This window comes from Zonotrichia albicollis, chromosome 16 (assembly GCF_047830755.1).
Source record: "Zonotrichia albicollis isolate bZonAlb1 chromosome 16, bZonAlb1.hap1, whole genome shotgun sequence".
NCBI lineage: Eukaryota > Metazoa > Chordata > Aves > Passeriformes > Passerellidae > Zonotrichia > Zonotrichia albicollis.
This window is the reverse complement of record NC_133834.1, coordinates 4,544,355-4,568,247: the sequence shown is the minus strand read 5'-3', so window position 1 is coordinate 4,568,247 and position 23,893 is coordinate 4,544,355. Positions and strand designations below refer to the sequence as shown.

Genomic DNA, 23,893 nt, shown 5'->3' with positions numbered 1-23,893 from the left:
GGAAGCACACTCCGATGGGCAGTGGAGGCAGGCAGGGGAGCTGAAGTTGTGTCTCTGCATGAGCCTCTTTCCGATGTACTGTGTGACTCTGGGCACTGCCCTTCTCAGCACCTTCCTCAGCCTTAAAATGTGTTCAATTTCACAAAGCTGCCCTTGAAAAGAGATTTGACATCAAATGGTGGCATTTGCTGTGGGGAGTCCTGTCTCTCACAGAGAGGTGACCGAGTTTGTAGCCTGTGTCACCGCGGGCTCTGAGGCAGAGTCAGGACACCGAGCTCTGCTCTATGGGCCATTGAATGTAATAAAAAAAGAAAAAGTAGAGACTCAAGCAGGGTGAAGATTTTAAAATACTGATTGTTCTGCCCCAGGGATTGTTCCTTTTGTCAGTGAATCTGGCAAGAAATGAAATAAAAATAGTCAAGTTCTCTGACAGACTATACATGAGATATAATAGGCCTCTGCTACTGACAGCCAAGGTTATTTCCAGATTACAGGCACAGAAAACAGATACCTTTTTCCTTTTGGTGTGTGCAAAGGCAGAAGAGATCTCCCTGCAATGCAGTTCCCCCTTTATATTCACAAAAGCATAGCAATGAGCCTTAGGTATTGCTAATAATGTAATCATAAAGCTGTATCAGATTTCTTCAGCGCATGATGAACTTGACAAGACTGCAGAAAGAAGCAGAATCCTATAAAGGAATGTCTTGTAACATCTGGCCTGGTCCCAGAGTAGTTTTGGGGGGACATCACCGAATTTCACCTGGCCCAATATCAGATCAGACATGTCTTCTCCTGCAGCAGAGAGGTGCCAAGGGCCTGAGGCACACGGCAGCCAAGTAATGAACACCTGGGGGGCACAGCTGATGGATGGAGGCTTTCAGAGAGAAAATGGAGATGTGTCACAGCCTGATGGAGCTGGGAAACACCAACTCTGAGCTGCATTGGACACCTGCAGGCACCTCCCAACAACTGCTCAGTGAGAACCTCCTTAGCTTCCAGCATGACGAATACTTGGACCCCCAAACTCACCAGGAGGAGCTACAGTTCCATAAGACAACCAGTACACAGAGCATCAAATTTAGGCTCAAGACTAAAGTATAAACGGGACACATCTCATCTCTTTTGGTCCAAATTCTGAACTTGTGTTTTAAGGGCAAAACTGGGTTAAGCACAGACTGGATCGGTCCTTCCCTGGTCCAGTCACTCAGTGCTTGTGAAGTGGTTTCCATTTGGATGCAGAGCCTCTAGGCATGATTCCATGCCAGGAAAAGCAACAGCATCCTTTTCTTCTGGTTAAATTTATAAGTAGGCATCAGTTCCCTATCACTAGTCACCCACCTAATGCCTCTGTAAATTTTATAGAACAGTTTGGGTTGGAAGACCACCTCATTCCAATACCCCTGCCAAGGGCAGGGACACCTTCCACTGCACCAGGTTGCTCTAAGCCTCATCCAGCTTGGCCTTGAACACTTCCAGGGATGGGACATTCACAGGTTCTCTGAGCAACTCTCACCACCCTCCCATTAAGGAATTTCTTCCTAACATCTGATCTAACCCTGCTTCTGTCAGTTTGAAGCCGTTTCCCCTTGTCCTGCCACTACATGTCCTTGCGAAAAATTTCTTTCCATCTTTCTTGTAGACTCCCTTTGTGTACTGGTCATTTACGGTTAAAACAATCTTGAGGACATGAAAGATATCAAAAGATATTCAACAAGCTCCTGTAAACAGGCCGTAATTTGTGTTGGGGCGTTCTTTCCACAGAAAAATCACATAGGAGGCAAAGGGAGAGAGGTAATGGTGTTGTTTTGCGTGGTTTGTGCAGCTCCAGAGCAGCCTGGGCTAATTAATTCTGCTGTTGTCATGGAAGAAGAGGTTAGACAGACACAATGAAGGGCTATGCATCACTAGAGCTATGTCACTGTGTCCCAGAAGTTCCTTTCTTCTTTTTTGTTTTTTTTTCCTGGCAGCTGGAAACCAGAGAAGGCTCAGGGTGCATGCAGGGATGATATGCTATCAAAAGAGGAAAAGGAAGAAATACAGAGGAGGAAGACAGGGATGTCATGGATTCATGGATTCACAGGACCCTCAGGAAGCAGCAAGAGGAGATCAACCAGCTGCTGGTGGAACAGCACAGGACAGGCATGAATGATTCCCTGGGGGGTGAAATTTGACATTACCTCCATTACCCTTGAGTTAGACAAGTCTTTCTTATTATTAGACTCGTTCTCTAGGGCATGGGGACCTGGCACCTCCCAGGTAAGTCCACAAAGCTGGGAGATACCAAACTGGGAGGACCCCTAGAAACTGAAATCCCTTTAAAAAGTTTCCTGGTATATTGTTCTTGCAAAGCAGCTCTGTTTTAGCAGGAGCCTTCTCTGCAGGGAGAGCTACAGGACATGTTTCAATTTGCTCTGTTGCCAGGCTTTAAAACCAAATAAAGTAGCCAAGATAGTGAGGATCAGAGGACAAAAATGAATTTGAGGTATTCCTTGCTGTGTTCTTTATCATCATGTTTACCAGCTTTCTTGCTTTCCCCACAGCTTGACAGCTCTCAGCTAGACATGTTCCATCTCTGCCTGTCGACAAGGGGTCTGTGCTTTCATCTGTTAACCTCTTGGCATATTCTGTTCACAGTGGCAGTTACTGATCATCTAAAATGACACTCTGTAGGAAGTGTGGTCTCTGGATACCCTTCTCTGCCCAACCTTCTCTGGTTTGCCAGAAAGCTCAGTTCAGCAGGTCAGTACGGCAGGAACTGAATTCAAGGCACATTTGTTGTGGAAAGCATCCTGCTCTTGTGATGGCAGAACATGCAGAGCAGCTAAATCCAGTGTATGTGAGATTTTCCATGGGAAAAGCCTCCTGTAGACTTTGCTGCTGTTCTACTGAGTCCAGAGACCTTGGAGGAAATTGCCAAAGAACTAAAGAACCAAACTTTCACAGGGTGGGAACACAAGTTTATCTTAGAGGTTTTTTTTCTAAAAGGGATGAGCTAAGCAAAAGGCATAGATCCAGGGGAGCAAGTGGTTTTTAAATAGAGCAAGAGAAACATAGTACAAACCACATGAGGAAATAAGTTAAATATCTTTATTCTTCTACAATGCCCTAACCTCCGGCCTAAAGAGCAAGCTGAGCCGGTCAGGTGGGAAAGGCAGGGAATAGTTTTGGTGCAATGTGGACAACAGTCAGAGGTCAGAGACAACAGCACTGGGTTTAACTCATATTGATGTTTTCCAGATCTTGAAAGATAAGCCCTGGAGTCCCTCAAGCCCCAATACAAAGTCTGTGAGAGCCCCCTGCACCAAGCCAGTCTCTTCCATCCATCCAAGGCTGCAAGCCACAGATCCATTGCCACCCAGGCCAGGGCTCTTGCACATCACCATTCAGGCAGAGGGCAAAGAGATTTCTCTGTGCCTGACATCACATCTCACAGATGGGGACATCCTGCATCAGCTCTGCTGGAGAAGATGGATTGCCATGTGACAAATAAGTCAGGATAAATGCTAACAATCAGAACTATCAGTAAGATAATAATATTTTTTCCATGGTGTAAGTAGCTTTTGTTGGGTAAGAGAGCACATCCTTTGTAGAAAACTGCCTGAGCTATGCCACTGTAACCTATGGGGAATCATTAATGTTCTGTTGGGTTCATGTGCAGCAAGTTGTTGATTTCAGTTTAGTCTTTGTTTCATATCCCAGCTAAGCCTCAGAAGGACACCATGATAGGCTGCACTGACCATCTGCCAGCTTGAGTTGCTTTGTTTGTGCAGACACACAATACCAGGAGGAGTTATGGGGAACTGGACACCCCAATCCTATTGAAATGTTGCCAGAATCCTTCACAGTTCTGGGGAGGAGTGTTTACTGATCCTCATAAGTTTTTCTTAATTTTTTTTTACTAAAGAATGGCTAATTTTTGATTTACAGTGCACTAATTTATTTTGGCTAGATATTAGCAACTTGTACATTGCAAAATACTTTTAATCTGTGCTCTGTTTCCACTGTTTATAACAAATCTTTCTCTGCTTCCAACGGAGGGGACTCCACTCAAGGTACTGCCAAAAGGCAAAGCTCCTGCAAGCACCACCCAGCACAGCAATGCTGGTCACATCGAAGAACGGGACCTACAGAAACAAGTGAGTGCATGAAATATCAGATTGGCTGGCACAGGAGGAACTGTGGCACTCTTCAGCACTTGCTCTGGTGCAATCTGAACTAAAAGAGCTGTAAATGCAACACAAATGGTCCAGTTGTGAAAGCAGTCACATGGGTAGAGGTTTTATAGCCAAGTTTTAAGCCTTTTTTCTTTGCAACAGATGACACGGGCAGTGTTCCAGAAGGAGTTACACTGCATCTCCCTTTAGGCAAAAATAACCTCTTAGGAAGAGAAAATAACATTTTCAGAGGTGCTCATAACCCCACTCTAATCCATATGTGAAGTACAGAATTTTATCTGAGTTAGCCACCTGCCAACATACTGCTTCTACTGAAGGTGTCAGCTTGGGATCTTCCAGTGATGTGCAGATCCTTGGCTTTTGCCAAACTCATCCCTCCACAGCCTGTAGCAATCTGTCTCTTCCCCATTTTGACAGGCAAAGAGACTCAAATCAAGGTGTGAGAAATTTGTCAGAGTTCTTCTTCCTCCCTCTCTTGCAGGGCCTGCAGATGGTGCCATCAGTCGGCAAAAGCCACAGCCTGGGGAGCCAGCCCAGGGCTGAACAGAAGTCACCCGTGAACAGGACTCTCTTTGGCCCCAATGGACTGCAATTTCAAGATTGCTAGAACTTGAGGGAGCAGATTGAAAAGTGCCTTAAAATGTATTTTAGCTTCTGTGTCATGCTGCTGAAGAGCAGAGGGAAGGTGAGCAGGGAGAAGAGGAAGGTTATACACTGTAGATTTCCTGTTCTATATCCCTACTTCAAATCTTTGCTCTGTCCTGTGTGCCCTAGCTGTTAGCTTAGTCTAAAACAAGCAGGGTGTTAACAGAGTCCAAGAGGAGAGGAAAGCCTCCTTTTCCCAGCAGTGTCCATCTCCCAGAAGATGTCAGCATGGAGCCCAAGCCACTGTTTTTTCCCAGGGCAAAAGTGTGGATGCCACCCATGCGTCCAAAAGGCTCCCTGACTATTAAAACCAAATGTAAATGCCTGAGAAAGAGTTTCCCTGTTCTTTCCCTGTGTGCTGCTGTGAAGCTGGGAGGTGTACTGCACGTCTGGAATGCTGTTTGGGTGAGCAGATGTTTGGCTGTGAGAGCAGCCAGGGATTGCTCTTAGCTCTCTTCTATCTACAGAACATTTCAGAACTGACTGCAGGCAGAGAGGCAGCAGTGGTGGTAGGTGAAGACCCTGATAAGAATTACTGGCCTGGAGGCAAACTCTGGGAATGTGTTTTCCTTTTTGGAACAAACATCTTCAGCTGGCAGCCTTCTCCATTAAGGGGCTTTTTATATATGCTGCAAATAAAATGGTTCTGATAATTGCATGGATCAGTGACTCCTTGCCCCAAGCAGAAGTGGCTTCCCTCCTCTAAGGTGACAGTCTCAGGTAGGTTTGGGCATTTATTTCAAATGGATGAAGTAAATCTATTTCTATTTTACAGCTGCAGCACTTGCAAAGAATTCTCCTGTGTGCTGTTTCTCACTGGGTGACACTCTACATGCTCCTATTTCTCTGTGCCTCTTGCTTAGCTGTTGGGAAGATGAGGGATAATTCACTCCAGGGATGAGGAAGCTTAATTACTTTTCTTTATAAATGCCTTAAGCCTCTGAAGTGGGAATGCAATCAATGCAAGGGTGTGAGCAAGTGTAGCAAGCAGCCAATTTTCCTTGTGAAACAGAAAACAGGAGGAAAAACTGTGACAGGGAAGTGGAAGGTCAGGAACACTTGTCTCCAGAGCTGACTCTTTGAGATAAACAAAGAAATAAAAGATAAAAATAAAGATAAAAAAAGCACAGACTGTGTGTAAGACAAACCTGTGCCAGCAAGTCCTGAGCCAGGATTGATTTACAAGACCTCACATGACCTGCAAACAGTGCAGGAACAAAAATGAGGGAAAATGAAGCTTTCCAAGCATATACATCTCTGCTAAATACCTTTGGGCTGAATCACCATGAAAAAGTTGCAGTGTTTGGTGCCATTTCAAGTGAGCTGAATTGAGCTGAGCACCTCAGTCTGAGGCTGCATCTCCAAAGGGAAAGTTTGTGTGACAAAGAGTTTGATAATTTTCCATGACTGCTGTGAAGAGTACAGAGCCACGTGATGTACAAATTTCCCTGTTTGAAAAATCTACATTTAAGTCTGTTAATTTATGTAAAAGCTGGGGCTTGAAGTCTTGGAGGTGGGATCTGTAAATTATCACTTGTATGTTTGATTATTGCTGGATGTGAGGCTGCAGCCCATGTCTTCTGCAAAGTGGAACTTTTCAGTGCTGGGCTAATGGTTTTTTTTATTCAATTCTTACCAATCACAAATAACTAGGGAAGCAAAAGGAACTTAAACTGTGCTGGGATTTTCCAGCAACATTTTCTAGCCTTCTTGTGTCCAGTCATTTAAACTTTGCTCCTTATAATGACTGATGGCCACCCAAGCTTCTGGGACATTAAATACCCACACAGCGTTAAGGTGTGGTAACCTGTAATTAATTTAAAAGTGAACTTTACGTTAAATTTTTACAAGAACACAGAATTTTCAGGGTTGGGAGGGACCTCTGAAGATCACCTAGTCAAACTTCTTGCCACAGAGGAGTCACCTAAAGCAGGCAACACAGGAACGCGTCCAGGTGGGTGTGGGATAACTCCAGAGAGGGAGACCCGCACCCTCCCTGGCCACTCTATTCCAGTGCTCTGCCCCCCTCCATGGCAGGCAGCCCTTCCACATGTTGAGGTGAATCGTGCGGTTTATTTTATGGCCGTTTCTCCTCACGCTGGACGGGTGCGAGGGCTCAGGAGCCGCCCCACAGCCGCCCGCCTTGCGTGCCCTCAGGCGAGGGCGGGCGCGCGGCCGGGGCCGCCCCTGGCGGGCGGAGCGGCGCCTGCGCGGCCCCGCGGGGACCCCCGCGCGCGGCGTCTCGCGAGAGGCGGCGCCGGGAGCGCGGCGGGAGGAGGAGGAGGGAAGGAGAAGAAGGGGAAGGGGAAGAAGGCGAAGGCTGCGGTGCCCGGGCGGGAGGTGAGCGCGGGGCCGGGTAGGGCTCGGGGGTTGTCCGAGAGGCCGGGCGGGGCTCGCCGAGGTGGTGCCGCCCCGGGGCCGGACCAGCTCCCGGTTATGAGCGCGGCGTATCCCCGCCTGTCCCTCCGCGCTCCCCGGTGCCAGGTAGGGCTCGGTCCGGCGGGACGCGGGGCTGGGGCTGCGGGGGCTCTGCAGGGCAGCTCCCGTTCTCCGCACACGCGGCACCTTCCCGGCTGGACGCTCCCCAGGGAGCTGGGGGGGTTTAGCCCGGATTGAAGGAGGACCGGGGGGACCACATCGCTCTGTACGGCCACCCGGGAGGAGGCTGTAGACAGGTGGGTGTCGGTCTTTTCTCCCAAGTATCAAAAGACCAGAAGAAGAGGAAACAGCCTGGAGCTGACCCAGGGAACGAGCTGCCCGGAGAGGTGGTGGTGGCACCGTCCCTGGAGGTGGATGTAGATGTGGCACTTGGGGTCACGGTTTGACAGCGTTACATTGATGTTCATGAGACTCGATCCTAGAGGTCTTTTCCGACCTTAACGATTCCGTGAGTCCCTCCAGCCCCGGTGCTGGGCCTGAGGCTGGTGCAGCCGTGCCGGGTGCTCTGCAGCCCCTGCCGGGCTGGGCAGCGGGAGCGATGCCGGGATGCAGCCGGCGCTGCCCGGCTTCCAGCGCTGCTCCCCGAGCATCCGGCCCTGAACGCTCTTCTTCCAGCCTGAACTTCACTGCAGAGCTCAAAACTGCCGGAACCTGCTGTTTGTAAGGTGATTACAGCCAGTGGTGGCTCTCAGGGGTGACACACAACAAATGTCCCCGGCTGTTGTTGGCCCCGGCTGCAGCACCGGGGCTGCCTGAGATGCTCCCTGCGATTGTGAAACCAGGGATGGTGCGTGTGCTGGAAGTTTGTGATAAAAGTAAGGGATGAACAGTATGTCCTGCGTTTTGGGAGTTTCTTCCTGAAATTCAGGAAATTGTGATGACTTCCAAGTATGGATATTGAAAAAAAAGGTGACAAATGCTGCCAAGCCTGTAAACTTCAGCTTTGTGGCAGCAGTGGTGGGCAAGGTGCTGGCAAAGTGTAGATTAGGATGGTCTTCTGCTGGTCTCTAACATATATGGGCTAAGTTGTGGTGCAACATGCAAAGCAGATCCATTTATTTGCTTATGGTGTACATTTATACTAATGTAAGTATTGGTGTCATTTGATGAGGTAAAACTTCCTTGCTCTGCAAAGGGTGCAAGACTTTTGGGAAGGTGGGCAGAAACAATGTTGAGTGATAGCCAAGTGCATGAAATTTGTTTATTGGTACAGTCTGCTTTCACTGGTGGGTATTTGTTCTCCTGCACCTTTAGGAGATTAAATTGGATTCCACTTTTCTAGAGGATGCTGATTCCCTAAGCATAACTGTGTGTACCATGATATGTAAGTATAGAAGGCTGCAGGGGTCCAGTGATCCCTGGTGAAGTGCCCCAAGGGAAAGTATCCATTTGGATTTGGTGGGGGTTTTATGTGTTTTTAAAAGTTCTTATTCCACTTCTTTCTGTCTTCCTAAGCAGGCAAAATCCAAGTAAGTTGCCAGAAATCCTGTATCTTCTCATGTTAGATCAAGTGGGCACTGGAGGAGTTGAGATAGTTCCTACTGCTGGGGAAACCCAAAGCAAGAAGAAAGGGGATCTGCACCCAAATCCTTGGAGGCACATTTCTTTCAAAACCACTGGTGTTCATAGAGAGGGTTTATTGTCCCCTGTGTCTGGCACATGCCTTTCTGTAAGCTGCTTTATTTTCTGTGGCCTTACTGCTCCTGTGAGTGAGCTGGAGTTACTTTTGCAGAGAGGCTGGAAGAAAATGTAGTTGTTCCATAAAGCCAAGAGGAGAGGAATAAAGAGACACAAATTACTTTAGCTCTTATCTATCTTAAGAATAAACAGTTACAATCAGGCTGTGAAGTGGAAATAAAGTTTCCAAACCCCCGAGGAGTTGCATCTGCAATGGCTTTTGCAATGAGATGCTGGGGACATCCCCTTTTTCTGGTGCTAAATGAGTTTGAGAGGTGGTTGTTTGACACAGCAGGGGTTTGACCTGTCATAGCACAAGTGACCTCAGACCACGGCGTCTTTCCCAGGCCTGGCATGGGGAGCAAAGCTCTTGGTTCACACCCAGGCCAGGTTCAGGTTGGAGATGGTCACGGGATGGCTGCTCAGGGGACTCTGTAGGGTGATTATAGCACTTGGTCCACTCTCCAGTTTGCCAGCACCGTGTCACAGAGGCAGCTTTGTTTGGATCCTGGTGCACGTTCCTGTTGGCTGGTGACTTTGGGTTGAACTTGAATGTAAATTCTTGGCTCTTTCTGGAAGCTTTCCCTTTTGATTCTGGCAAGGGGAGGACAGAGGCACGTTCCCTCTAATGTGCACAGAGAGCTCTAATTTGTGCTTTCAGTCTGGCATCCTTTATGAAGTGCTCAGGAAGGGGATGGCTCATAATCAATAGAGCAACTCTTGTTTTCTGCAGTGCTTTCCTTCTGAGGGGGCATTAAGCTGTCTTACTGCTCTTTTCCAGGACTCCTCTCTGGCACTGGTAGAGTTAATAGAAGTGGAGTCTTTCTGATTCTGTGCTGCTCGCTGCTGTGTGTGTGTCTTGGAAAAGCCAAACTCTCTGGCAGGCCTGCGTGCTGTGTCCTGGAGAGCAGGCTGGAGCCCTTGGGGTGCACTTGGTGAAGCTGCATTGTGGGGTGGCTTTGGTGAAGATCCCTCTTTCCCTTTGCCCCAGGAATGTGGGTGCCACACAGAGTGTCCAGCCTGCCCCTGTCGCTGCTGCCAGCAGGGTGATGTGTCCCAGCAGCGTGATGTGTCCCAGCAGGGTGATGTGTCCCAGCAGGGTGATGTGTCCCTTCCTGGCTGGGACAGCTCTGCTGGGAGGCTGCAGTGCTGCCCAGGGCTGTGGGAGCTGCTGGGTTGGGGACAGCAGGAGAGGATGCTCCGTGCTGCTTTCCAGGCTCACTGCATTCCAGGCAGCCCAGAGGGCTCGAGTGGCGCTGGAAGCGCAGCGTGCTGGGATTCTGTGCGCAGTGGGCACCCTATTCATCCAGAATGGGAAGCAGTCCCTGCCCTGAGCAGCTAAATGGGATCAAAAGCAAGAACAGACTTGGGCAAAACTCAAACCCAGGAGTGTGCCAAGCAGGAGGCTTGGCAGTGTCCCTCCATTATCTTCTGCTGCTGGACTCAGATGCTTGGTCTGAAGTGCTGACGCACATATGTAATTTGCCCCTTCTTTAGCTCTCTGCTGATTTCTCTGAGTATTTCTTCTCAGAGCTGCTCCATCCTCAATCTTGACTAGCTAAACAAGGAGAATTACTGCTGAGTAATACCTGCTTCTTGCTCTGCAGAGTGTGAAACGTTATGTCTGCAGTTCCTCCAGATCCCCTTCGCAGGCAGAATAAAAACCTGGCTTCAGAAGAGGGCACTTTTTGGTGTTGCAGTGCAAAACCTGTGTTAGGCTACAGCTCTGCTGAATTTCTGTCTGTCCCTACTTCCAAATTGTAAATAAATACACCAGGGTGGAGAAACCATAAGCCTTCAGATATGTGTTTTGTGTCTTGGGACAAGCTGACCTAATACTTTGACATGTAACAGTATCTGGTATTGTTCCTTTTTGTTACTAAATTCTTGTCTAATTTTGGAAACCTGGACTTTGGTTGTTAAAACCCGTCACTCCTGAGACACAAGCACAACCACACAGGGGACTTTTTACCAAGTCATTCACTGCAAGGCTGCAGTGAACTACAGAGGTGCTGGGCACCTTTTCCCTGGGAATGACAGAGCTCAGCACTTCTGCATATCTGGACTTGAGTTCTTCTGCATCTCTGTGTAGGGTGGGGTTGATGTTGTTTAAGGGTGGTGTGAATTGGCTGGGGAGCAACTTCTGTGTTTTGGGAAGAAGAGACACCCAGCCTTCATTTTAACAAAACTTTTCAGGGCAGCTTGCCCTGACGTGGCTTTGTTTTCAAACCTGGTGTTTGCAGGGTTTGTGCTGAAGTCATTGGAAAGATTTAGGATGTCTGTGGAAAGGACATTTCTCTTGTTTTTTATCTGTAGATGCTGCTCTGTGTTTATAATCAGAGCCTGGACCATGCTTGGAGGGGTGGAGAACATTGCAGTAACTACTTGTACCTCACTTTGCTGTGCTGTTCTTCCCTGGCTGTAGGCACTGGCTCCTTGCTGGCTTGGGGAGAGCTCAGGGCTGGTTTGCCAGCCTGCCTCTGCACAGAGCCTTGGACCAGAAAACATGCAGCAGGGTGGGGAGATGGCTGGCTGTTCCCTGAGGCTCTTGTGGGAAGAAAGAGGCTGGGAGTCTTGGAAAGCAGACAGCAGTGAAAAGATGGGGCTGGTTGAAGCAAAAAACTCAAACCTGCTGCACCCCTCAGAATGGATGATCTGAGCTGCCTCTTTATTTCTCACCTGTCTTTGGTGATCAAGAGTTGTTAGTGTTGAGTGTGACAGAAATATAAATTACATTAAAGCAGCAAAAGAGGTCCTGACTCAACAGTGTCTGAGCACGAACACAGATTTACCAGAGCACCCTTAATCTCCAAAATCATTCAGTTAAAGGTAATCTCTCCTTTAGATTTTTGTTGATGTGTGGCTCTTATCACAACTGTATCCCTTGGCGGGGGATTGTAGGAGAGCTGTTTGTGTAATCTTTGTTCCTGGCAAAATGAAATAGCTACCAAGAGAGGTCATGGAGATAACACCTACTGGGTGCCTTCACACAGAGTAGATAAGATGGTGTGTTCAGGTCAGTGATGTTCTCTTAGCAGGGACTTGCTTTAGCCACTGAGGCCGTGGCACCTTCAGCCCTCTATTCATAACTCCAATAAGGAATTTGTTTTCAGCACAGAGCACCTTCATGCAGAGATGAGACACAGTGTAATACCAAAAGCTGAAATCATGGATTGAGGCTTCTTTCTTTTTATGTGTTAGATAGTGTAAAAATCAAGGAGGTCTGCAAGGTAATTGGCTCTGCAGACTTTCTGTGTATGGTTGTATGTTTTAATACTCTCAGACTTGCCTCAGTAAGCTCTAGGCCTGAAATCATTATATTTTACTATTTTTTAAAATTTAAACAGAACTTCTCTTGAAATAATTGAATTCCAGAAACTTGATATTGATAAAAAGCCATGACTGCTATGAAACTGATAAAATTGCGACACATTATAATGTCTGCTTTTGGCCAGCCAGCTCTTTTCCACAGAGTCTCTATGGGCTGTGCAGTGCAGGGATGCGGGGGTGGGGATCGATCCTGGCACAGCTCAGCACAGACCTGTGCCTTGTCCTGGGCACTGCCCTGCTCAGAGCCTTCCTGCCCAGCAGTGAGGCAAACAGCCAGGCAGGAGCAAGGGCACGCTCGGGCACACTCTCACACACTCAGGCACACTCACTCACACTCAGGCAGAGGGCAGGATGCAGCATTCAGGAGGACTGAGTTACAAGAAGTGATGCCATCCTCAGACTCCAGGCTGCTGCTCCTGAAGTGAGGAGCTTGGTCCCAGCACCAGATTGAGTGCTGCTGGTGGAGCCAGCAGGAGCAATGTCCAGCCAGTCTCAGACCTCAGAGTGTGTGTCTCCTTGTGTGGCACAAAGCAGCACATTGGGGTGTCTCTGGCCACCTTCAGCCTCCACTGTGTGGTTTGTCCAGGTTTAGACTGGTTTAACCTTCAGCCTCCACTGTGTGGTTTGTCCATGTTTTGTCAGGCCACCTGATCTGGCACAAAAGGGGCAACCAAATCCTGACCTTTAGGAAATTGTCCCACTCCCTTCCACCCTTTGCTGCCTGCCCCCCACATATCTCAGATGCTCCCAGCAGAGCCTCAGCTTGGCCCCAGGCTGCTCTCTCACCTGCTGCTCCCACATTTTGTACTCATCAGGCAGCCTGTGTGCAGTTCAGCAGCAGCCAGTGACATCTTTGTACACACAGCCCTGCCGAGCTGCTTTCTGATGCAGCAGAAGTCTGTAGACAGTGTACTGATAATAGGGTTTCACCTGTTCCCAGTGAAGTGACAACTGACAGGCCATGTTCTGATGAGCCCCTTTCCAGTGGGGCACTTCTCACAGCTCTCCCCATGTGGAAATGAGGATGGTCATACCCACAACAAGTTTTGACTGTGCCAGGTCATTCTCTCCAAACAAGAAGGATTTCTTAAGGATTAACTTTTCTTTCCTCATACCTTTCCAGGCTCCTGCTCTGCAGCACCATGCTGGATCCCAAGCCTCACTCCACAAGCCAGAGGTGAGTCCAGGTGAAAGCCAGCTACCACAGTAGTGTCAGGATGACCAAAGCACGGCTCCTCCGTCTGTCTGTGGTGCTGGTCTCCATCTTCATGATCCTCCTGATCATTGTGTACTGGGACAACGTGGGCACAGCTCACTTCTACCTGCACACATCCTTCTCCAGACCCCACTCCCCAGGCGCCATCGCAGCTGGTGAGGACTGGGAAACTTTGCCAGATGTAGATGAATTTTTAGCAAAGCTGCTGAGCTCAAGTCTGAAACAGAACAGCTCTATCCCCCGAAAGACAGAGCAGCTCCTCGTCCAGGGCTCCAACAAGCCTGTGGTGAGTAACTTGGAGGAGAACGTGCGGGGCTATGACTGGTCTACACACAAGGACAGGACCAGCTTGGACCAAGAGAAGCTGCAGGTAGAGAGGCAGAGAACTTTGCGTGAGTTTTGTGCCAATTCCAGCTTCACCTTCCCCACCAAGGAGCGCTCCTTCGATGACATTCCCAACTACGAGCTCAACCACCTGATTGTGGATGACCGCCACGGCGTCATCTACTGCTACGTGCCCAAGGTGGCCTGCACCAACTGGAAGCGTGTGATGATCGTGCTGAGTGAGAGCCTGCTGGACCAGGGGGTGCCCTACAGGAACCCTCTGGATATCCCCCGTGAGCACGTCCACAACACCAGCACCCACCTGACCTTCAACAAGTTCTGGCGCCGCTACGGGAAGTTCTCGCGGCACCTGATGAAGATCAAGCTGAAGAAATACACCAAGTTCCTCTTCGTGCGAGACCCCTTCGTCCGCCTCATCTCCGCTTTCCGCAGCAAGTTCGAGCTGGAGAACGAGGACTTCTACCGGCGTTTCGCCATCCCCATGCTGAAGCTCTACTCCAACCACACCAACCTTCCCACCTCCGTCAGCGAGGCCTTCGGGGCGGGCCTCAAAGTCTCCTTTTCTGACTTCATCCAGTACTTACTGGATCCCAGGACAGAGAAGATGGCCCCGTTCAATGAGCACTGGAGGCAGGTTTACCGTCTGTGCCACCCGTGCCAGATAGACTATGATTTCATCGGGAAGCTGGAGACGCTGGATGAGGATGCTGCTTATTTACTGCAGCTCCTCAAAGTGGACAGGCTGCTTCGCTTCCCACCCAGCTACCGAAACAGGACTGCCAGCAGCTGGGAAGATAACTGGTTTGCCAAAATCCCACTGGCTTGGAGGCAGCAGCTCTACAAGCTTTATGAAGCTGATTTTGTACTCTTTGGCTACCCCAAGCCAGAAAACTTGCTTAAAGACTGAGAGTGATTGGGCAGTGGGTGTGGGAGGGAACATCTGAAATACCAAAAATGTTTCAATCCTCCTCGTTTTTGCTCTTAACTCCCTTCCCAATGCAAGTTGGTACAATGGAATATATTTTTTCTACTGCTTCCCCTTCCATTTTTACAATAATGCCAGAGTCCAGGGTATTACAGCCAGCTCTGCATATGCAAAAAATGCCTTTTTTTTTGGATTATCATTTGTTTTCTGTTTTTTAAAATGCCCCCATACTTTGCAATGGGTTGCTGCCCTTGGTCACTCTGCCAATCATGTCCTTCAGTAGCTTTTTATTAATACTTTTTAAAAATTAATATATTTAAGATATTTAAAACAAAGCGTGTGTCATGGCAAAGGAAGGGAAGGAATAAAAAAAAAGTAAAAGAAAACCCCAAGAAATTATGTACCTGCCTCTGTGTGTTGTCTCAGGGCTGCTGTTTCAGAGGTCCAAGGTTTGCAGAGCACTTGGATGGGATGGTGGTGGTGGTGGCTGCTGGTGGTCACTCCAAGATGGGCTTGAGGCAGTGGGATGGGTCAGTGCCTGACTCTGCCAAACAGGCTTGGAAGAACACCCTGAAGGATCTGACTCACACTGCTCACAGGTGTGGAGTGTGACACCAGGGTCACAGGAAGGAAATGGCATTGGGAGCAGTGACAGCAAGTCCTGTGGGGTGTTTTGGGGCATGCAGGTGGCCAACACAGCACCTCTGCACTGCCTGACCTTTTGGCAAAGCACTGTGGGGCTCTGCTGTCCACAAAGCTGAGCTTCAGCCCCTATACCTTGCTAGTGTGGAGCATTCCCATGCCTTGTCCCATTCCAGGAGGGTGGGGATGTTCCTAGGGGTTGTGTCCTCATCATCCCTGTGCACGCTTTAAGGGAACGTGGCAGGGTTGTAAATGCTTATCCCAGGGAGAAGAAGATCCTAAATAAGCAGATGTCAAGGTCAACTCAAAGTTTTTCTGTTTTCAGCATTCCAGCTACTGCTCGTGACACCACATCCTCATCTGCTGCCTTTCTGCTTATTCCAAATGGCTGATGCAGATTTGATCATCTGCCTTGCTGGGACCTGCTGCAGGAGTGATGGTTCCCACTGTGCTGGGAGCATGTGGGCTGCTTCCCAAAGGAAATTAATGCCTTTAGAGACTTTTTGTGTCTCATCAGCTGAATCTGCTTCTCTTTCTCTCTCTGAATTGCTCTGCAAAAACTGTTTGCTTAGCAGATTAGGCAGGCAACTCTTTCAGAGCTGAAATGCCTAATTATTTCCCTGGACTGTAGATGGTATTGGTGATTAAGGTCCAAGGTCAGGCCTTGGGAGACAGCTCTGTGTTTTGGGGAGACTTCTTTGTGTTGGCTTTTTACTCAGTTTCTCTCCAAGGCCATCAGCAGTCGTGAGTTTTCCTCTCTCTTTCTCCCCTCACTTCCCCAATTTCTGCACAAGTACATCTGGGCACTCCATGCTCTTTCTAATAAATGTGCTGTATCAAGCTTTATAACCTGTAAATGAGAGGTAATTGCTGGTAGTTAGACTCAAAACAAAGGGTTTGTTTCTCCTTGTACTCACACCACTCTCCTGTAATTTGTGCAGAGAAATTTGCAGTTTAAATGAGCCTGAAGCCGTCGTCAGGGTCTTGGTGCTTTGCTCCTCATAGCTTGGGGGAAAAGGAAGTGCCTGCTTCTGAGTCATTATTTAAAACTAATAATAGGAAAGTGTTGATCTATTCAATTTTTTCCCCAGTTAACAGTTAATTGCTGCAAAACAGAGAGATGTGGAGTCTCGTCTCCTGTAATGAGTAATCCCGGGAGTCTCTTGATTCCTGCTACATTTACATTTCTTCAGGGTGGGTTCATCCCTCTCTTCAAAAAACACAGTGTGGATGTTTTCATCTCTTGTCTTTTCAAAGTGTTTATTTTTTCCTCTTTTAATTTCCATGTAATTGATATTTAGTATGTGCAGGCATGGGGGGCTGGGGCCAAAGCACAGATGCTGTGTGAGCTTCCCACCAGCTGCTTCCCCTGCTCTGGTCCTCTCTCTTCCTGCCCTTCTGAGCAGTGCTTGGCTGCTGGATCCCAGTGCCACCCTGCAAACCAGCTGCTGCCTCCCCAGCCACACTTGTCCTGTGATTCCTGGCCACAGCCTGTCCCAGGAACATCTTCTCAAGGTCACTGGCTGGCAATCATCCAGGCCAGGGGAGGAATGGTTTGCAGTGTGACCATTTTTGGCAGCAAGGTCCTGGTTGTGCAGTGGGCAGACAAGGTGCAAAATGGCTGCAAAAGCTGCCCAGCAGCTGCTCTGTGTGGTGTGAGAGTTTATCCTCTCCATGTGGCTGCCTTGTGATTTAATAGCCATAGAAGAAGAAGGTTTTTCCAAGGCTCCCTTGCTGACACTGGCTAGACAGGAGAGACTTGGAACACACTGATTCCTCTTTCCACATCCAAAGCTGGATGAAGTGAGTGAATTCCAGCTTTATGTGCTAACACCACTCTGCATCACACTGAGGTCCAAAACAGCCCATGTGTGAGGCTGAGCAAGCTGCCTGCATCCCAATGGCTCCATCAGCCTCCCTGGAACTGCAGGCAGGAGAATGTACAGATGGCATGAGGCCACTGAGGGCCTTGTGTTCCCTACTTTCCCTTTTTCATCTCACCAAGTCCAGCCTTTACTGACATCTTAGACATTTTAGTGCTTGCACAACTGTCCCCAACCAACATGCTGGGTGCTCTTGGCTCTCTCCTCATTTTCCATTGCCACGCTTCAAAGCTCTTCCCGGGAGGAGCAGTAAAACTCGGATGGGGAGTGTTCATGTTGCAGTGGTTGGCTTCTGGATTCAAAATAACTTGTTCCTTGCTGCTCCTCCCTTTTGAAGCTCTTCTTCCCCACCCTGCCACCACTGTGAATGTATTGTTAAGAAGTCAAAGGGGATCCAGGCTGTGCTGAGCTTTGTGGTAAGACCATTGGGTTGCCAGAACTGGGATGTAGCCTCTGGCTTTGGAAATGTGCATTTTTTGTGGGTTTCTTGCTCTGTTCTCATGATGTGAAAGTGTGTATGTGGGGGGGAGAAGGACAAAGAGTTCAACCAGCCATGCTTCCTTCCCCCTGGTTTCGTAAAGGAGTTGGAATTTGGTATTTGACAAATAATGGCAGGCAGAATGCATCCGTGCTGGCCTGAAGTCAGCAGAGGGCTAAAAATCCTGGAATGTAGATGGATATGATGCTCATATCAGTTTCATGAGGGCTGGAAAATGCTTTGAAGCAGGCTATTTGTGTCTGAATAAACCTGGCTTTGTCATTTCATGCTCAGTCTGCAAAGTTGTGTCCTGTTCCCCTTCTGGCTTGCTTTTCCCTGGGGTTGACCGCTTGGCCAAAGACAGCACGGAGTCTCTAACGAGGCAGAACTGATGTGCAGATGCAAAAATAACCTGGGGTTTGACCAAGATGTTTCCAGCTGGGTAGAACTGAAACCATCTTTAGTGCTTGCTCAGCATCAGAGCCAAAGTCTTTACACAACCATTGAACAGATTTGGTCCCTCGCTGTTTGATGCTGGATTCTCTGGTGGAGGGGGATGCACATGACCTGGCTTTGCAGCCCCTGTGTCCTCCAGGAAAGGGCTGTCAGGTCAGAACTCCTTGTTTTTTGGGCAGTGACATGACTGTCAGGATAGGAGCATCTTTAACACATGGGTACCTTTGCATCTCAGTATTTTTTTGCCTTAACCCTTTAATTTGCTTGTGGAGACAAAATTATGGACTCATCACCCATGGACAACATTCACCCCGGGACAACATGCGAGATGTTTTGGCTGTGTGTTTTGCATCCTTCAAGGTGGCACTGGAAGGATGGAGGGCAGGGGATGAATGGCAGCATTGAAAGGGTGGTGAAGAAAAGCCAGTTTGTTCCCTCTTACGTAAGCTGGACCTCGGAGCGCCCGCGGGGCAGAGCCGGTGACTTGGCAGGGTGCTGCTGCAGGGCTGTGGTGCACAGCGGTGCCAGCGAGGGTGTGGGGTGTGGTGCCTCAAAAGAAACTCGTGTTGCTTGAATTTAAGGGCTTGCCCACGCTGGTCTTGCTCATAAACCCTCTAGTCAAGGGTAGGAGGGATAAATACAGCAAAAGTTAATAAAGCCATTGATACCTGGCTGCTTGGGAAAGAGATGGGGAGGATGAGTGGCTGTGGAGCTGGCACAGTGCAGCTCTGCTCTATCCTTGATTCAATCAAATTGGGGATCCAGCTCAGACTGTGTAGCTGAGGTCTGTCCATGCAGGAGCTGGGGAGCATTTGCCCTGGGGGCTGTGGCAGAGTGCCATGCTGTGCTGGGAGTGGTGTGGAAGAGCCCTGGGCTGGGGGGGAGGGATGCTGGAGAGCTCTGTGCTGGGATAGGAGCGATGCTCTGCAGCCGGCGGGGTTGGCTCCTCTCCTCTCCTCTCCTCTCCTCTCCTCTCCTCTCCTCTCCTCTCCTCTCCTCTCCTCTCCTCTCCTCTCCTCTCCTCTCCTCTCCTCTCCTCTCCTCTCCTCTCCTCTCCTCTCCTCTCCTCTCCTCTCCTCTCCTCTCCTCTCCTCTCCTCTCCTCTCCTCTCCGATTTTAAAAAGCACAGAATCATAGTCACCCTCTTCCTGAGCTGGAAGAGACCTGCAAGGATCATCGAGTCCAACCCTTAGCCCTGCCCAGGACATCCCCAAGGGTCACACCGTAGGTGCTAATGGAGAATGCTGCAGTAATTTTAGCAGACTGCCCCAGAGGGGAAGCAGGGCAAGCAAATGTGGCTGTTGATCAGTCTTTTCTCACTGTTTATTCTTTAGGACTATTGCCTTTTATATCTGGCTTTTCAGGTATTTGTGTCCTTGCCAGCTGGGCTGTGAGCTCTGGACCGGTTCCATTGCATTTGGAGAGAGACAGTGACCCCCAGGCTGGGGTGGGATGCAGGGCAGCAGGAATTTCCATTGCAGGGAATGATGTGACACAGAGATTCATGTAATGGATTATGTTTTCCTCCTCAAACCATGAGACAGAGCCAAAGAGCATGTATCAAATTATCAGGGATGCTAATTGTAGCTGTGAGAGCCCTTTGGTGAGTTCCTCCTGTTTGTCCTTCATAAATGGGAGTGGTAGACACCTGTGTTCTGGGGAGCTCCTGTGTCCAAAGGAGGTCTGGGGAGGATCAGTGATCTGGGTGGGAGTGCTGGCAGTGAAAGCCATGCAGAACTGCCTCAATCCAGACAGGTTCTACCATGGGGTTGGTCTGGAAGCTGTTGGCATGAGAACTGTGTTGATTCAAGGAGCGCATATGCTTTGGACAGCTCAAGGGCTCATGCGGGTCTGTGAGCAAAACTCTGCCACAGAAATGCAGAGGTCCCAGCTCACCATCCTGCTCTGCCCCTGGCTGCCTTCCAGAGGAAGAGGAGGCACAGAGAGTACCATCAATCTGAGCAAAATGTCTTTCTTCATCTGGGGAAATGCTGGGCATTCTTGAGCGCAGTGTGCTCAGCCAGCTGGGATGCCATTAGCAGGGCTGGCACTTCTCACCTGATGAGGGGGTTTGTAATTTTGTCTCAGATTCTCATCCTCAGACTGTGCCAGCATCAAAATACTCCCAGTCTGGCCCAGACCATGTGTTCAACAAATGAGGGAGAATTTTCCTGACCCACCAAGCAGTGCCTTCATGAATTCCATGTTTTATCCCCCGGGCAGATGGATCACACACAGCTTTGGCAAAGGCACATTTTGTGGCAGAGAAGCTGCAGTTTCAGTGTTTATTTCTCTGTCATTGTAGGAATTCAAAATGGATGGAACAAAATGCCATTGGGATTGACTCTTGTTTTGTTTGGACACTACACAGGTCTCTGTGGAAAACATGGGAGGAGTGCAGGGGACAGAGAAGAGCCAAGAAGATGTGTTAAAAAGGCAGTGGTGGCCAAAAGAGTGGCCAGCAGGGAGTGGAGCTGGGCTGGGGATGTGTTTCTGAAGGATAAAAAGGGTGGGGGGAGTGGAGGGCATCTCTAAACAGAATGGGGGTTCTGTGCAGTGGGTAAATGCTGAGAAAACAGGGGCTGCTGAGAAACCAGGTGCCATCTGCTGCATGGAGACCTGTCCTGTCTGCTCCTCCAGGGGCTGAAATAGAGGAGGAAAGAAACAATTGAAAAATCAGCTAGTGAAAACTTAACATAATGCAGCAGGCAAAATCCAAGAGGTTCTGATACAGGATGAGGGGACAGATTATCTGAAATTCTGCTGGGCATTGTGCACTTGGACCAAACATTTAGAGCAAACTAAGAGGAGTGGTGGCCTAGGGTTCACCTGTGCTGGGGGAGGAAGGCTTGCAGCTCTGCCAGCTGTCACTCTCTGCAAGCAGGGCCATGTCCATGGGGGGTGGAAGTGCTGGAGAGATGGTGCCACTGACCTTTCACATGTTATTGGGCACTTCTGTCTGTCTCCAGCTTTTCTTTCCCTCAACCTTTGCGTGCTTTATTGATTTCTGACTCTGTATATTTTGTGTCTTGGGTAAATCCGAAGTATTTGTCACCTAGAATGATCATGCTGAGAGGATAAAGCTTTTTACAAAGCCTTTGGTGACCTTTAGCTAATGATAAATCAGTGAACTGAGTTTGTATAAGCATTTCTCAAGTGCTGGGTGTTGCTGTGCACAGTGGGGAACCCCCCTTGGCATGACACAGCTACCCAGTAGCAGGCTGGGCATGCATGAATTCCGAATAAAGGTTCTTGCTGCAGGTCAGGATGACCTAGATTTGTGTTCCTTGATTATCTTCCCTTGTATTTTAAATATTGTGGATGTTAAGTCAGGTGTCAGAACCAATCCACAGCTCTGAGCAGGTGAACACCTGTGAAACATTTATAGGAACACATTTCTGATGGAGTGAAATATAATCAAGTGATGGCTTTCAGTTTTCTACCAGCAGAGGATCATTTTTATGGTCACAATTACCACATTGCAATGGGTTGTGGATTCTAGGACATTTCTCTTGACTAACCCAGTTTTTGTTAGCCCTCCTGAGCAAACCCTGTTGTGTCCTGGGATGGTTTGTGCTGTGTAGCCACCAGGGTGCTGTGGGTGTGGGACAATCCAGCTCTGCTGGTGGCTGTGGGTGTCCCTCTGTCTGTCCATCCCTGATCCTGTGTGCTTTGTACCTTTTCCAGCTCCCCTGAGCATCTAGAGGGTGAACCCAGGCACGGCTGCACCCTCCAGTGTGCCCTGCATGGATCCAGGCCCTGGTTAGTGGGGCTGGGAGTCAATCCCAAAACGATGGAATCATGTTGGGTATGTTGGGTTTCCCTCTTCTTCTTTAGATGCCTCAAATCTGAGCTTCCTGGATTTCTTGGATTCTCAAAAATAGCACCAGGTGTCCTTTGAAGCCCTGCCAGGTGCAACAGGAGAGCAAGTACAGCCTATGGTGGGCAGTAAAATGTGTGGTGTTACTCCACAGATACTCCCAGTGAGTACAGCCTATGGTGGCAGTAAAATTTGTGGTGTTATTCCATGGATACTCCCAGACAGAAGCAATTCTTGGATTGATTTTGCATCACACACACAGATTTTCCTGAGGAAATTGAGGGTTCTGGGAGCAGCATGGAAACAAAAGCTCTTTGTAAGACCAAGACAAACTGTGTTTCTCTTCCACCACAGCACCAGGTAGGGGCAGAGCAGCAGGATGAAGCTGCTGTGTGCTGGGGGCCCTTCATGTACCAAAATTGGGTCAGGCTGGGACCAGACCCTCAGCACAGTTGTGGCTCCAGGCTACAGCAAAGTTTTTGGAAGCAAACTTATTTAAAAGAAGAATCAAACTTGTTTAAAAGAAGAAGCAAAGCATCTTTCATCAGCAAGTGAGAATGTGAATTCAAGATGTCAGGGCAAGTTCCAGATGCTGTTGCACTTTGCATTTATTACATTTTTTAGAGCTTAGCAAAAGGTCAGTGTGCTTGGGCACAGTTCCTGGCTTTCGGAAAGTCTGCAGGTTTGGGATCTGTGCTTTTCACTGTATTTTCAATAAGAAAACTGCCTGCTTTGCCTTTGGAATTGAAACACCAGTGAAAATTTAGCTCTCATAATTTTAGGCTAAAAAGACAATGAGGGACAAGTTTTTTGGGGGTGGAGTGGGTTTTGTGTTATTCTCTTTGTTTTTTCCTCCAATATTCAGGAATAAGCTTTCAGTATACATTAGACTGCTGCTGGAAGTGTTAGCTGGGGTTTTTTTTTGGCCATGTCGATTGGAAGGAAATTTCCAATACAGCTTCGTTGCCAGAAATGGATTCTTTGCTGGAATATTTTTGCTAAAATATTCCAACTTGCTCCTTGCAGGGATGCCACTTAGTGCAGGAACACACAGCAATTGGCTGCCTTGCTCTCAGCTCTGAGTTTGATCTTTTCTTTATTTTTGTTGGGGTTTTTTTAGCTGGTGTTTGCTTTGGACAGGCCTGTTCCCACACTATGGAGATTGTGATGCCACAAGCAAGGTCTCTCTGTAGGATCCTTTCTTGGCCCTTCTAGAGGTGTGTGTTTTACTGGGAGTGCAATGGAATTCCATGAGGATGGAGTTAATTAGCTGGGGAAGGACCAACATGTGGGCATGGCCTTGGAGGCAGCCTGGATTCCCTCTCATCTTCTGATCTTGGATCAAAGCTGAGACTCACTGACCTTGGAGGTCTTTTCCAACAAAAAATGACTCTGTGATTCTCCCTTCTGGGAGTTATTAGATGTCATATATTCGCCTCCAGGATCTCATGTGGTGCCTTCCAAGTAAAAATGGGGAAATTACACGTGTTAGGCTTGATCTGCCTGACCCTGGCAAGGCATTTCTGAGCCCATTGTGCTGCTGCTGCTCCCTGCCCACAGCTGCAAGGAGCTGAGGCTCACACAGGCACCCACAGACAGCAGGAGCTGCACTGGGATTTGTTTTGCTTCTTTTCTTGTTTGGTCAAAAGCAACAGGGGATTTTTTTCCCCCCCCACTGAAAGAACAGCAGTGTTTGGTTTGAGAAAGGATGAGGTCAAGAAGCGGCAGGAAAAGGCTGTCTCATTGTGTTTTTGGTTCCTTGATTGCTTCTTTGCACCTGCAGCAGGCTTGCCCTGGTGAGAACTGGGGCTGTGCTGGGCTCCCAGAGCGGTGCAGAGGAAACATCTCCCACCCTCCAGTTG

The 23,893-nt window shown here is 48.7% G+C and overlaps 1 protein-coding gene and 1 long non-coding RNA gene across 4 annotated transcripts; both read left to right on the top strand.

Moving 5' to 3' along the window:
* The first annotated feature begins 2,001 nt into the window (after window positions 1-2,001).
* LOC141731051 (uncharacterized) lies at window positions 2,002-4,131 on the top strand. Its single transcript, XR_012582963.1, has 3 exons — window positions 2,002-2,256; window positions 2,635-2,739; window positions 3,238-4,131. It is a non-coding gene; the product is annotated as an uncharacterized LOC141731051 (long non-coding RNA).
* A 2,879-nt stretch (window positions 4,132-7,010) lies between these two features.
* CHST12 (carbohydrate sulfotransferase 12) lies at window positions 7,011-15,206 on the top strand. Of its 3 annotated transcripts, none has more exons than XM_074552796.1 (2): window positions 7,011-7,160; window positions 13,390-15,206. In XM_074552796.1, exon 2 carries the CDS (start codon window positions 13,484-13,486, stop codon window positions 14,732-14,734), a length of 1,251 nt encoding a protein of 416 aa, XP_074408897.1. In that variant the 5' UTR covers window positions 7,011-7,160; window positions 13,390-13,483; the 3' UTR covers window positions 14,735-15,206. The 3 variants fall into 3 exon arrangements, with proteins under 3 accessions (XP_074408897.1, XP_074408898.1, XP_074408899.1); XM_074552797.1 differs by lacking the exon at window positions 7,011-7,160 and adding an exon at window positions 7,167-7,304; XM_074552798.1 differs by lacking the exon at window positions 7,011-7,160 and adding an exon at window positions 7,333-7,495.
* The last annotated feature ends 8,687 nt before the right edge of the window (window positions 15,207-23,893 follow it).

What these genes read in the sequence shown, in the direction of transcription:
- CHST12 (XM_074552796.1), top strand. Translation starts at nt 13,484, where the DNA reads ATGACCAAAGCACGGCTCCTCCGTCTGTCTGTGGTGCTGGTCTCCATC.